Consider the following 14,368-nt stretch of genomic DNA (forward strand, 5'->3'; position numbering starts at 1 on the left):
TAGTAACCATTCAGCATCAGAAGGACACTTTGCGCTCTTCGATTTCCATTTGCTCGCAGGTGCACCGCATTGGACAGTGAAAGAAACAGAGTTACGGGTTGCCAAACTATGATGGGGATAATCAGTCCTTTCCTCTTCAAGAATGACACTCACAGCACTGACGCACCCATCACCTCCTGCTTTCCAATAAAGGAAAGAGAGGAAATCGGTACCATCTAAACAAACCCTAAATACACGCTCATCGACTCCTACTTTCCAATAAAAGAAAGAGAGGAAATTGGTACCATCTAAACAAACCCTAAATACTTGCATACAGCACACAAGCCCTCACTCCAAGCTGAATTTTGACCCAGCAAAGGGAGCAGAGCCAGAAATTCAATGACCTCTCCTAAGGGCTTTTCGATTGTATTGATTTTATGCCGAAGGACTTCAGGTCTTACGGAGACAGAGAGCGATAGGAATTGAAAAGCAAAATCACTAGGAGTCAGAGCTGAGACCAGAATGATGGTCACTTGGTTCCCAGTTCAGTGGTGCATTCAACCTAGCCCACAAATGAATCTCCTGTCTGATTTCACATATTCAGATGTTGTTTCCAGAGACGAGACCTTCATCAAGAAACTATTTAAAGCTACAATGAGGAATTTGGTTGGACGATTCAGCATGTATAGTTCTGCCCTCTCTACTTTAACTAAGACACCATGTCTGTTTAATCGAGAGTTTTGCATTTCTAACATCTGGATATATTGGGATTTACAAGCAGAGACTGCTCTGATCCCGTCCCTAGAGACCAGGTAGGTTTCCTCTGGAAGAGATAACAGTGAATTGAGATGTCAAAAACAAAGTATGGTTGGTAGCCCAAGTGTACGGGAATATTTCATTTCAGAGAATTACATCCTGCCTCTCTGAAGCTCCCCTCTGTTTCAAGTGGGAAACATACGGGGTTTCACTTCCTGGCCAAAAGGATTGTATAGTCACAGATTCACAGAAGTTCAGGGCTGGGAGGGACCTCGTGAGATCATCGGGTCCAGACCCCTGCTCATGCACTGGGGTGTTAAATAGATGAGATGGCTGCACTTTCCCAGCAGGAGAATAAAGTCCTATATAGATAGTTGCATGCCATGTGCCAAATCCTGCGGTTCTTGCTCTCCCTCAGGAGTCCTGCCAAGGTAGAAACCCCATGATTTGGTTGCTGCATGTCTGCCAGCCTCTGGCTTGGTCGCACACACACACCAAGTACATACACGTTGAGACACCCGCTCACGTGACAGCAGAGACTGAGATGTTAATCAACACCCGGGTGCCGATTCCTCCGTTGGAACGGTTTCTGAACAAGATCATGTTAGCTAAGGAAGGAACCGGAGTCCTGCCCTGGACAGGGGAATCTCTGGGGTATGCTTTGTACATCAGGCAATAGCCAGAGCCTGCCAGCTCGCTCGCTCTCTGTCTATCAGTGATGGCTCAAGAGGAGGAGAAATGGGTACGTGCTTCTATCGGCGAGGGATGAGGCGCAGCAAAAGCTGGGTCCAGGCGAGACCTGTTCTGGAGAGGAGAGGCTGCCGGAGAGCGAGGTGGGCATGCATGGAAATGAATGCCAAGCCTTTCAGCACTCGTTTCAGGAGTTTCTCACCCAGCCCTAGGGCTGTGGGAGTAGGGCAGAGATGCCAGGGAAGGTTGTTCCACTCCTGGAAGAAGTCAAGTCCCCCATGGAGTTGCGGGGAGGAGGCGAGGGTGCAGGTCAACTTCCCCCGTGGGGCTTGCCCTTGCACCGAAGTCAGGAGGCCAGTGGGCTTTCCCTCAGGGATCCTGCAGTGCATATGGGTTTAGGGGGCCGCGCCAGTTGTCAAGTTTGTGAGATGCCAAATTCCCCCTCGCCAGAGAAGATGATGGCCCCAGTACCACGGACTACCTCTTAATTTAAACTGCAGCTTCCAATGTACAGGGCTATAAGCCCTGAAAGTCTGAAGCCCACAGGGTGATTTGGCTGGGCAAGGCCCAGTGGATGGGTTACTCACTCAGGCCACATGCAGACGGCACCTTCTATGCACGGATGGATTGGATACCCCCTTTCTGTACAGAAGCAGATGCTGCGTCTGGAGCAGTGTCCCCTCCTATTGCCCTGGATCCCCACGAATGCTTCCTGGCACTACAAGAGGGAGGTGGTACTGCACAGGTACTGGCGCCAAGGCAATGTGCATCACCTCACCTGCAGGAAATCCAGTTCAACTTAGCAGGCGCTAGCTTTCCAGCCTGGTCCCATGTGCTGTGAGGCCCTGTACCAGAAGACATTCAAAGGACCACAGTGCCACGGACTGGAGTGGAAACCATGGATCCTCCAAGCCCAACAGCCTACTCCTTCCATGGACATGATTTTGGAGAGAGAGGACGCCTCCCCTGCATGGAAACACTGGGAGAGATTTCTTCCATCCTTCCCTCCATACCCAAGCTGGTCCCAGGCCAGGGGACAGTCCTGCCTCCAGGGCTGCCAGGTTTGATCCGATGTAAGTGGAATTCCCCATGGCAGGGGCTTTCCTTGCATGAAGAGACAGCAGGATCATGCCTTGATTAATTTAGCAGATGACAGTGATGATCACTGATGTATAGATCAGCCTTCCAGATTAAAAAAAGAAAAAAAAGAACCTGTTTCAAATGGCAAAGCACTGGGAACAGATGGCCCGGCTCTTCCTAGCTCCCAGGCGACAGGCCTACTGCAGGGGAAGCCAGGGTAGACAGCTCTGCAGACCACTTTGACAAAGGGCCGAGCGCATCGAAGTCATTTCAACACTGGTTTCTTTTTTTCTTTTGTCTTGTGCCTCCATAACAGGGCAAAAGCAAAACCTAGAACTTTGGCTCAAGGGCACAGCATGTGGGTGGGAGCTGCAGGGAGCATGTAATTGCATCCAGACATCAGATGGAGAGGATGCTTCCCGCTTTCCACCCAGGCATGGACCGATCACGTGGTGCACAGCTCTTTGCCGGCTGCAGCCCCAGTAACCACCAGCGGCAAAATGCTGCTAAGTAAAGAACACAAGCATTGTTTCCACGGTGCTGTGCTCTCTATACATGGAGCCTTTCCCTTTCCCTAAACTTTCCAGATAGATGTTTTTCCTCTAGCAAAGCTGAAAAGAGCAGCCTCCCCCACAGATTTTGACAGAACGGAGCTAGCTTTACCACTGTGTTTTCCGTGAGACTACCTGCCGGAGGCTGCTTGGGGCTCCTATCAGGCCTCTTTCACCTGACGCTGTCGAGTGTTTGCCAATTAAGATTAAAGCCTCCATCCAGAAAGGATTCCCTCCAGTATATCCAAGCACAGGGACTGTCTTCGTGGCACTCCAGCCAAAAGAGCCTTTGCAAAGACGCACAACTCCCCTGTGAACTGATGCTGTTCTCTCCACTTTGCACACAGGGAAACTGAGGCATGGTCCAGCTGCTCCCTGACCACAGCAACACAGCTTATGAACCTTACTTTTGCGCTTTAACCTTCCTATTTTCATTCTCTGGCTTTCACGCCTCCGCCCACCCCAGAACCATCTCTGATGATGCCCCTGATTAAGTGGTTATGAGCAAATGATAAACCAGCTATGCACCACTTGCAGCTAAGTCAGCTAAGTCAGCCAAGCCTCTCATCTGGGTGATCTGATTACTGTGTTCCCTATAAAAGCTACGGTAGGTCATTTTGCAGATGGGTGGGTAATGTTGCAGTCAAGGAGTCCCCCTGTATACATGTATTTCTCAAGCCACCTCTCTGAAAAATCCTTTTTGGGATGTCAGAAAAGCAAAAGTGACAGCCAGTGCAATGAAGCAACATTTTTTTCTAATTGCAAATGGTGTTTAGAGGTAAATCACACATGCGCACAGGCTTTGAGCCCAATTCTAATCTCATTTCTACCAGCATAAATTGAGAGAGGCTCCCTTGAAAACAGTGGGATTATTTTGGTATAAAGCTATTGTGAGCTCAGAAACCAACCTCCTTCAACCAGAACAATCTCTGCGGACAAACTTAAAACACAAAGTCCATGGAGGTGAGACTGCACTGGAGTTGGAAAATTTGACCCTTCGTTTTTGTCTGCTTCTTTCTAGCAAGTTTTTCTTTTTCAGAATGGTATTACTACAGATGTTTTCCCCTTTTCTATCTTTGCAACAAAATGGTATTAATACAGATGTTTTCCCCTATCCTACAAGTAGAGGATACTTGTCACATGCATGTTCCAAAATGCTTAGCAATAAAAATCAAAATTTCAGGTACATTTTAAATGTAAGAGACAGCCAAAAGTCACTCTATAACCTGGCTATGTTCTTTTCATCAGAATGCTTGTACCAAGATACAAAAGAGTTGAAGACACTCCTACATCTTAGTTGAGAGAAATAAAGTAATCCCCTGTATTCTAAGCAAAGTACAAAAAAAAAAAAATCTGGTGTCAATGGTGTTGCACTTGTGGTATTTATGACTTTGGCTCTAAATTGCCTTTCATATTTTCTTGGATCACACAACTGTAGCCAGATTGGCTGGTTAAAATGTGAATAAATAGTGCATTGTCTTTGAAACAAAGTCTTGCTTATTAAAAAGAAGAGTTTACTTTTCTTACAGTTCCAGTTAATCACACGAAGCACAGGGAGTGTGGCTTTTAAACAGAAGAATGTGCCTGGTAAGTATGTATAATATCATTTCATCACGTATGTCACAAATTATTCCAGACCTGGGAACGTTCCTAATGGACGTGTCTACACGTGCATTTATGCCGGCTTAAATTTACTGTGCACTATTTTACTATGCAGTAAGCAGGAATAGGCCGGCGTGTACAAGTGCAGGTGTTAAAGCACATCAACACTGTGTGTGGACTGAACAGTAAGGCGTGTACACGTGTGTTACTGAGCAGTAACTAATCAGGCATCAATTCGATACCTGCATGATGCACAAGTCAGCGTAAGTTGCCCTATTTACTGCACAGTACGAGCGTGCACGTGTAAGTGCGTGCCCATACTGCGCAGTAATTTCAGTTACTGCGCAGTAAATGCTCACATGTAGACACGCCAATGTCTCTAATTTTAGAGCAAAATAGCTGATCACAAGAAACTGTAACTAGATCCAAAGTTAGTATCTGATAGTATTGTTGTAAGAAATAACATTAAATACTTCCCACAGAACTGGCATACCGTTTTTTTTTTTAAACATGCATAACAACTTAGTGTAATTGTACACAAGAGCTTTTTTTTTTTGGCTAGTAAGAATATAGCCTCTGTTTTATGGTATCGCGGCACAAAAGACAGCATTTATAAGCATAAAAATAATAGGTGCTAAGAAGCAAGCTTTAGCTTGCAAACAGCAGTAATTATCGATTTGCCAGTTGTGCAAGGCCTGATAAACGGGAGAGAGAGTAGCACAGTTACCGCAGAAGCACAAATTCATGGATGGGATAATTACTCGCAGACCTCTGAGTTCTCATTAAGTGGAGACTCGAGCTAATTGGAAGCTGACATTTCAAAGCATGAAGCAAGCAGCATTCTCCAGGCTTTTTACTTTCTTAAGAGGAACAGCTGCAAGCACAATATTTGCAAAGCGGAAATTCAAGAAACCCCATCTACAGTGAAGAAGAATAATAATCTCAATTGATTTCACTAGTTTGCGACCTGCCAACGGCAAGGCTGGTTGGAGCGACCCTCCGCTTGGAGCAGTCCTACATTCCATGCATTTACGGTGCTCCCTGCTCCACGTTCATGCAACAGGGTTGCCTTTTATATCAATATGTCTATGCATGCCTTTCTAGCCTGCTGCAAAATGGAAGCATCCAGCATATAACAAGCCTATATCCTAATAGCAAAGGATAGCTAACAATACTGGCGTGCTGTGTTTGGACACAACCTTCTCAGGCATCCCTGCAAACTCTGCATAGGGTCCCACGTTTTATCAACAGGCGCTAGAAGTTTGCTTTTGCATTAACTTGACAAAACATTTATTTTATGAGAGCAAGGATGGAGGAACTTGAGTAAACTTGGCCATGATGTCCCACTAGTTTGGATGGGTTTTACACCCACTCGGGCCTGAATTTGATCCTTGAGAACAATAGTGCCTTCTCAGAAGGAGGTGATATAAGACTGGCTGTGAGAACTATCTACCTGGAAGCTGACCTGTCTCCATCGGAGAGTTTTATGGAGTTGGCTGCAGTTTTTAGTTAGTCCAACGCACCTTCATTCCCGCTTCTCCTCCCATGTTTCATTTTGCAAAGGCATGACACAGGTCTAATCCGTCCAGGTCTTAGGCAAGTAGGTACCTTAATGTATGCAAGTAGCCCCACTGACATGAATGAAGTCCTCCCACGCATAAAACAACATGTGCATAAGCCTTTGTGTGATCAGACTCCAATTTTTGAAACATCAACGTTTACTTTGTCTGCCTGTTTGTTCGTCTTAATTAAAACCCACTCCACGACTCTGGCCAGCAGCTCCTATTATGTGTGCGAGGACTTTGGCATGTTAAAGTGTGAAAGTCAGCTTGGAGTAAAACACGAAAATCTCCTTCGAGCTTGAAACATGAAATTCCTTGCAAATATGCAGAACGAGGAGGAAGGCATTAACGTGGTAACTGCAATGTATAGGCAGCTATCCTTTCCCATGGATCGCTGATGTTTTTGTGCCGAATATAGTCTTTGCTCTGTGCAAAAGCCAATAAAATAAATTGAGTACGCCTATAAATGACATATATAAAAAAAAAAAAAAAGATGGTTGAAAGAACCTTCCCTCCTCATTTCTTCCAGTAACTCTTACAAGCTGAGCCTCAGCTTTTAAAAACAACTTATAATTAGCGGATGGAATTTAACGAAATAAAGCAGAACTGAAGTCATAATGAAGCGACTTCTCACAGCTCAAGCGCTTTACAAGCCGGCTGTCGGGATTATCAGAAGTCAGTGTCTACATAAAACCACTGCCAGGAGCCCAAGCTTAGAAACCAATAAAGCTGCACTGTTCAGCCATACCATACATAACCTTTTCAAACTGAATCGCTCTACAGAACGCCACTCGGGCAGATGCCAGCATCGCATTGTGACCTCTCAAGCAAAACAGCCTCCTACTTTGGAAAAGAATATTAACATTTCCAAATCCTGTCTCCGTCCCAACCTCTCTGACAGATGTCCGGACTGAATAACATACTGTTTGGCAAAAAAGTCTGCAGCAAAGTTGCTTCGTATTCGCAAGGAATCGGACAAATGTGGAATGAAATGGTTTAAGCCCAGCTGAAGAGACGGTGGACGGAGTACGTCGACTTGCAGCGACGGCCCGCGTCACAGGCTGAGCGTGACAGTAACCTGCCTTGAACGCTGTCGACTGGACAGGACGGTTAGCACCTGGGCTGACTGCTTTTTTCTTCCTTTACACTGAAAATTAGAGCGTGTTTCTCCCATGTTTTCATTCTCACGCCCTTCGGAGGATTTATCCCCTGCCTGCCATCCAGACGGCACCCGAGTTCACCGTCGGGAACAGATTGGGGCCCTGTGTGTCCCAAAATAGCCCCTGGACTGTACTGTATCTGATACTCCGATGGGTGCCAAAACCCTGCCCTAGCGATCCTTCGCGTACAGTAAGGACCGAGCCTGCGGGCTGTTCCCCCTCTTCCAGCTGAAGCAGCGTTTCCAGGTCTGGCCTGGAGCTGCGTGCAGGAAGAAGCGATGCATTCAGAGCTCGGGGGGAAACTTCTGATTTCTTTCCCCCTTCTAGGCTCTCCGGTACCCATCTCGCATGACCGAAAATAATCCCTCGGGAGGGGATTCTCCTTCCTTCCCGCAGGCCACTCGGCCTCACAAAACCCGGAGCCAGGTTTGGACTTTCAGCCCCCTCGATGGCTTGAATCTTGGGGGGAGGGCTGATCTGGGCCCCTCTTTTCTCTATGCTCATCCTACTCTGCCAACCTCTGATGCCCCCTAAACATCTGCCTTCCTCCTGCCCTGCGTCTTTGCTTCCTAAAACACAAGCTCCTGTGGGGTGGGAAACTCTCTTGTGCCCCATGTCTGGGCAAGTCCTGGCGCCCAGGAGGAGATGCCCGCCCCATCTAGGCAGGGCAGGCGCCCTGGGGATGCGGCAGCGAGGTGCCAGGATGCTGAGAACAGCTCTTACCACTCGGCCTTCCTTAGCCTCCTTCCTGTGCCCATGGCCCAGCTGGTCGGTGCCCGGTCCAGCCAGCCCCGGAGACAGGGAGTAGAAGGGAGGGCTGGGGCTGGGGGGCAGCCCCGAGTCGGGACTGTCCAGCAAGCCGTCACGGCTCTTGTCCTTGAGGCTGTCATCCATGCCCTGCAGGTGCAGGTGCCCCACCATGTCTGGGGGGCGGCGAGGGCAGTGGCACCCCGCCTCCTCTTCGGCGGCCGAGCCCCCGCAGCCTGTGGGGGAAGCAGAGAGCAGAGGGGACGTCAGTGGGGGGCGAGGGCGCAGGCCCCAGCCCGCAGCGGCCCCCGGCCCAGCCATTTACGTCGGGTGCAGCAGGGAGCACTGGGTGCCGCTGACACGGCTGCTGCCTGGAGCCTCTCCAGCACCCTGCAGCAGCCTGGGTGCACTCCAAGCGCCGGCACTGCGGCTGCTGCTGCTGCTTGCCAGCTCCTCCTCTCGCCTCCTTGCTTCCTCTCCGCTTTATTCGGGGCCGCTGGGTGGGTGGAGAGCCCAGCAGCTCCCTCCCTCCTTCCTTCCCTCCCTTCCCCCCGACCCCAGCCCCCGAGCTGTTCCCTGGCTGTAAATTTGCAGCGGCTTCCCAGCCAGGGAATGTGTTTTTCTCCAGGCAGCTTCTCTCCCTCCCTCCCTCCTTCCCCTGGCTGCCTGCGACCCGGCTCACCGGGCCTTTCTCTCCAGGGACCAGCGGACGTCAGGATTGCTATGGCCTGGGTCGGACCCTAGGTCCGTCTTGCCCAGTTCTGGTCCCCGTACTCAGAAGGACGTGGGGCCAGAAGGGACCTCCAGAGGTGTCGTCTAGTCCAGCCCCCTCCAAACCATCCTATCCAGGCCATCGCCATAAGACAACCTGACACAAGACAGCCCTCCCACCCAAAGGTGCCATGGGGGAAGCAGGGGAACCACAGCAGCCCGCGCCCTGCTCCTCTGAAGTGTTGTTAATGTGCACTCAAGAGATCCCATGCTCCCCACTACAGAGAAAGGCCTCGAAATCAGAACGTCCTGGACTTTAAATGCTGGAGGTTGCAAGAGAGGAACAGTGGGAAAAAAACCCAGTTCACTCTTGCTTTCAGCATCCACTTGTTGTCCGGGGAGCCAGAGTTTGCCCCCCGCAAGCAGCAATTACCCTGCAAACATCTCCTTTCCCTAAGGCAGCTGGTCACTTTGTGGGGTGTGAAAGGAACTTGGCTGTCAGTAAAATCGTATGCAATTAGGTTTATTCAAGTTCAGGTCAAAGGAAAAGCCACAGATGCCCAAAGCCATCCTTGGCTGCAATGAAGTGCCTTACACAGATCAACTGAAGTGATTTGTATGCACTGAGCCGGGCAGAAAAATGTAGCTGGTTTATAAATGTCAAATAGCCAGCAAGCAGCCCACACAATAACCTCAGTGCATTATTACCTCTGACCCATTCGTCAAACCCAGCTAATGAGCTGGTAGTGCAGATTGATTTAAAGCCTTTGACTATAAGAGCATTCATGTCTCCCGCAGAATACAGCTGATCTGCAAATGTCAAAGGGGGACTGAAGGTCACAATTCCCATAAATTAGGCACCGGCTTTCCACCTAGAGAGTCCTAGGATCCACCAGCAAGTTAACAGTGTGAACTTAGGACTATTCAGCTGTTTATCCAGGGTGGGGGGCATGCTTTACACCCCTTCTTGAACTGGTGAGACTGTACCTGTCAGAGCAGGCAGGGTCCTGTGCAAAGCTGTCTTCCTGAGTGTCGGGAAAAGGGATCGAGGAAAACAGGTTGTGGAGAAGCAGGGGGTGAGCCCTGTCCCTCGGTGGATTGCCTGTGCTTCATATGGCTGTCCCCCAGATGATGGATCCTTTGGCTCACCTGGGTGGATCATGATACCCGTCTTGGTCTCTGGACGTGCTATATAGATGTGTACAATCTTTGGGCACAGCACAAGAGGCCAGGGCCAGCGTGGGTTGATGCTGGCTGATGGCATTATCCATCTGTGTCTGGTGCCAATAAGACCATTAAGGGAGTCTGGTCCCCTGCTGTGTGATTGTCCCTTTTTCACCTGGAGATTCATTATTTTAATCAGGACATTCCTTGTCCACGCTGATATTTAGGAAGGATCTTGAGAGGCACTCCCAAGCAGCCTGAGCCAACCACTCCTTCACTGTACTTGACTTTGCAGCTGCTGCACATCTGCGCCTCCTGTTCCTCAAGCAAGGCCTTTTGGGAATCCAACTGCGGACGTGTTTCTCCTTCTGTGCTTGGCTCTGGGGCTGGCCGGAAGACGCAGGCCGTGGGGTGCAGAAGGGCCAGAAGTCATGACCAGGCAGCTGTGGGATGCGCGCTGGCAACCCGCAGCACTTGCAGAACTCAGTGGTGGTACCTAAGTGGCTTCAGACATCCTGCAGAAAGGGAGTGGGCTAGGAGGCAAAAAAGGCCAGGCTTGACCTCAGGTCCTGAAATGTAGCAGAGCATAGATGGCATGTAGGGGCTTGAAGGGGGCTATGGACAAAGGGGAAAGGAAGACGAGCGTCCTCCATCATCTCATCTTGGACATAAAGAAGGCAGACACCCAGCATGGAAAATTTCTGCCCTAATGGTTTATTTTTGGCACGGTTGTTAGCAGCAGATAACTGGATTGTATCATGGAAAGTGTTGAGCAATTGCAACTGTAGGTGCTGCCACCTGCCTCACCTCGAGCAACCCATTCAAACCATGTGTTTATTTGAACATGATGTGCCAGGATGCAAATGCAATGCTTATTCATTATTCGACTGACCGTACCGACAGGGAGCCCACCGGGTTAAGCTCTGTGTATCTGAATAGCAGAGGGTTCTCCCTGACCTCCAAAACACGATACAATGCAAACTGCCCCTTGCTCAGGCAAATTCCCACCGACGTCAAGGCCTCAGATCTTTATTCAGTATTTATACTGGGCACGTCTACACGTGCCCTCAACTGCACAGTTGGTACTGCACAGTCATTTTGTATTTGCTCTAGCAAGTACAAAATGACTGCACAGTGCCGGCGGGTACCGTGCAGTCCCAGCAGCGCGCAGGTCGTTTCTGGCCACTGCGCAGTAGCAGCAGTGTCGCGGATAGTGCCCGCTGGTCATTACAGCAGTGTGGCATCTCGTGTAACCGTGCCCACTGACTCATAAAGGGTTCCTGGGTCTGATTCAGAGATGCACATGTAAGTGTATAGATGTAACCAGACCTATAGACACAGAGAGAGAGATTTTACAGTGCCAGCCATTATAATGATGAAGTACAGCTAGAGACAAATTGTCATATCATAGGACCATATGTGCACCTAAGGAAGTGTTCGCTGACTCCAGGATTTCTGTTTTGCTTGAGGTAGTTGTCACTTAGGAACAATATGTGTCTGCTTTTTGGCTTGCAAAGCAGGAAGGAGTAGGGGGAATGAGGCCCTGATTTGTATGGTTGAACCAAGAAGAAGGAAAAGCGTGCAGGGAAGTTTTCCAAAGCAGCCGAGCACAGATGAGCAGGTGCATGGAGCAGCCTAGGGAGACGCGCTGCGGCCTGCCAGCCTTCTCTCCCACCGGTGCCTCAAAGGAGAGGCCAAAATGAGCGGGGAACTAGAGGAGAAAATAACAATAATAACACACAGCCCCACACCAGCAAACTCCCAGAAATCCACATTTGCCAAACTGGGGAAAACTGTAATTTCAGCCTGTTAGAGATGTATGTTGAGCAGCGTTTGCTAAGCTAGTCATTGTAAAAGATCCACTCCCTGCCCCTCCTGTTGCTTTCCTTCGCTGGCATGGTTCACAGAGAAGTGCTGAAGACCTGCATTTCACTGGGAGCTGCTGGGACGCAGTGCCCCTCAAAATCAGCCCCTTTGCGTGACAGCCCGCTGGCCCAGGCTCTGAAAGGTGCCCTCAAGCATTCACTTTTCAAATGCATCTTATGTATTCACCTAAGGTTTGGTGCAACCAGTCATAGCTCCAGTCAAGTCAGTGGAGCACGTTGCACCTGAGGGTCTGGTCCTGCGGGGAGATCTGCCAGTACCCTGGGAAGGGTTCCTGGAGAGCCTGATTGCCTCCCCAGCTGTGCTCATCAAGCAGCCAATTCGAAACAGCTGTGATGAAAGGGCTGCAGCCCAGGCAGAGGGGTGGCAGGTAGAGATCCAGTCAGACAACTGAGGGGAGGAAGAGAGAAGCTGCCAAGCAGAGAAGGTAGGAAGCTGTGAGATAGGAAGAAGCAGTTCTCAGCTGCACCGGGCTCCCCAGGGGAGGCCTGTCCTGGGTTCCCCATCTCCAGTAGCGGGGGAAATGATGGCCCTGAAAGGGCTAGTGAGTCCCACGTACGGCTGTGCATGGGTCTTTCCAGCAATCCCTTAAAAACCAAGGTTTGCCTTGTCTTCCACAGACAGGAAAGGCATTGGGGAGCACTTGGCAAGAGCCAGGACTCCTGTGTCTGTGGGCAATGTGTCTCTCTTGGCAGTGAAGCCCCAACCCTGATCCGTGCTATTTGTGGCGACCTAGCTATGACACTTGTAAACTGAGGTGGATTCAAAGCGCACATGGGGCCACTCGAACGTGATCCTGAGAAATGGCTTTCCAAGACTGGTGGAGCCGCTAGGGAGGAAGAGTGTTTTCTGGCTGCCGGGCTGGGCTTATGAATAAAGGGAAGCACCTGAGCGAGGTAGCCAGCTCCAGCATGGGCAGCAGCTGGCGAATAGCACTGGGAGGCAATGAAGACCAGTGCTTGGTACCTAGCTGTCACTCCTGGGCAGGGAAGTTTGGGTTCATGGCAAGTACCTAGTTGCTTGCCTGATTGCAACTTTGGAACTAAGCTATGTTTTTTAGGAATGAGAGGTGGCTGACGCCGCATTTAATGTTTCTGTAACCCCTCCATCTCTTGCAGAGAGGGGGAATGCCTGCCTTTGGGAGGGCTGTGAGCTGGACTCTCATCTCAGCCCCATGTGCGGCAAGCTGTTCGTTAGGCGAGAGTCCACCCTCCATTATGCTTGCAGAACTGGAGGAGCTCAAAGCTGGAGGCAAAAGGCATCACCAGTGTACCTGAGTGTTACTCTGCAGTTATACCAGAAGCTGTTTCTTGGAGTAAAAACACTGAGGATCCATGTGAGATCTGAAGAGTATGTGTGTTGAAGCCTTTGCCATCCCTGCTAAGTTTGTGCCCCATACCCTCTTATACCACACCACCTTAGCGCCTTCCGTGCAAAGCTCTTCTGCTGATTCTCCTCTGTGAAGCTTTACAACGAGCTGACTCGAAGTTTCTCCACAAGAGGTTTGTAAAACGTGGGGTGGAGACACAGCTGGATGAGCCACGCAAAGGAGCCGCATCTAGTTCCCTGCCATCCACTGTGCATCTCTCATCTTGGTGAGATGTCAAGGCTGAGATCTTCCAGCACTGCCTGAGGAATTTGGATATTCAACTGCCATTAAAAAGCTATGGAAATTGAGCATCTGTATTCTCTGTAGGCAACTTTGAAAGTCTCTGTTTAAGGGCCTGGCAATCAGGACTCGTAGCAGAGAGGATATCTCTTATTAGACCAACAAGATTTCTGCAAAATAAGGTTTTTCAGGGCAAGCTTTCAGGCACAAACACCCTTCATCAGGCATTGGAGAAAAGATTGTAAAAGTTCTCCCGGGTAGAAATGAAAGTTCATATTTCATAGGATTTCACAGAGGAGTCAATAGATGGAAAACTCCTCTGGGCAGTCCGCTCATAGCTGGTATAAAGCCTCTCACCTCCTGTGAGGATCTGTGATGATACAATTTTTTCCATCTATTGACTCCTCTGTGAAATCCTATGAAATATGAACTTTCATTTCTACCCGGGAGAACTTTTACAATCTTTTCTCCAATGCCTGATGAAGGGTGTTTGTGCCTGAAAGCTTGCCATGAAAGAACAATTTATTTTGCAGAAATCTTGTTGGTCTAATAAGAGATATCCTCTCTGCTACGAGTCCTGATTGCCTTTTCCTCTAGACCAATATGGCTACAAACTGGATACCTCGCGTTTTATTTTAAAAGGCTAGGGGTGGGACTGCTTGGGCACACAGGAGAGAAAATGCATGCAGGTGCCTGTTGAATCAGCATGTGAAAGATAGCTTGTATGATGTAAGTATGTGTCGATGGCACAGTGGGAGGAGGCTGAAGGTGTCCTGCCATACTCCAGAAGGCACAAGTGCAAAGCTGCTCCCTGTTGTAAGGAGGGACCTGGTCGTTTGGTCTGCGCAGCTTGCTGCGATGTTATCCCCAGCT

The 14,368-nt window shown here is 49.4% G+C and overlaps 1 protein-coding gene across 2 annotated transcripts in view; it reads right to left on the reverse strand.

Annotated features, from left to right (window-relative positions):
• RFLNA (refilin A) overlaps positions 1 to 8,573 on the reverse strand; it is a 27,105-nt gene extending 18,532 nt beyond the window's left edge. The window contains exons 1-2 of one of the 2 annotated variants that reach the window (XM_006015104.3): positions 8,453 to 8,573; positions 8,104 to 8,363 (exon numbers count right to left, since the gene is read on the reverse strand). In XM_006015104.3, the coding sequence (XP_006015166.1) occupies positions 8,104 to 8,301 (198 nt within the window). In that variant the 5' untranslated portion in view covers positions 8,302 to 8,363; positions 8,453 to 8,573. The other variant, XM_025197974.1, reaches the window with a different exon arrangement.
• Between the last annotated feature and the right edge of the window lie 5,795 nt (positions 8,574 to 14,368).

This window comes from Alligator sinensis, unplaced genomic scaffold (genome assembly GCF_000455745.1).
Source record: "Alligator sinensis unplaced genomic scaffold, ASM45574v1 scaffold628_2, whole genome shotgun sequence".
NCBI lineage: Eukaryota > Metazoa > Chordata > Crocodylia > Alligatoridae > Alligator > Alligator sinensis.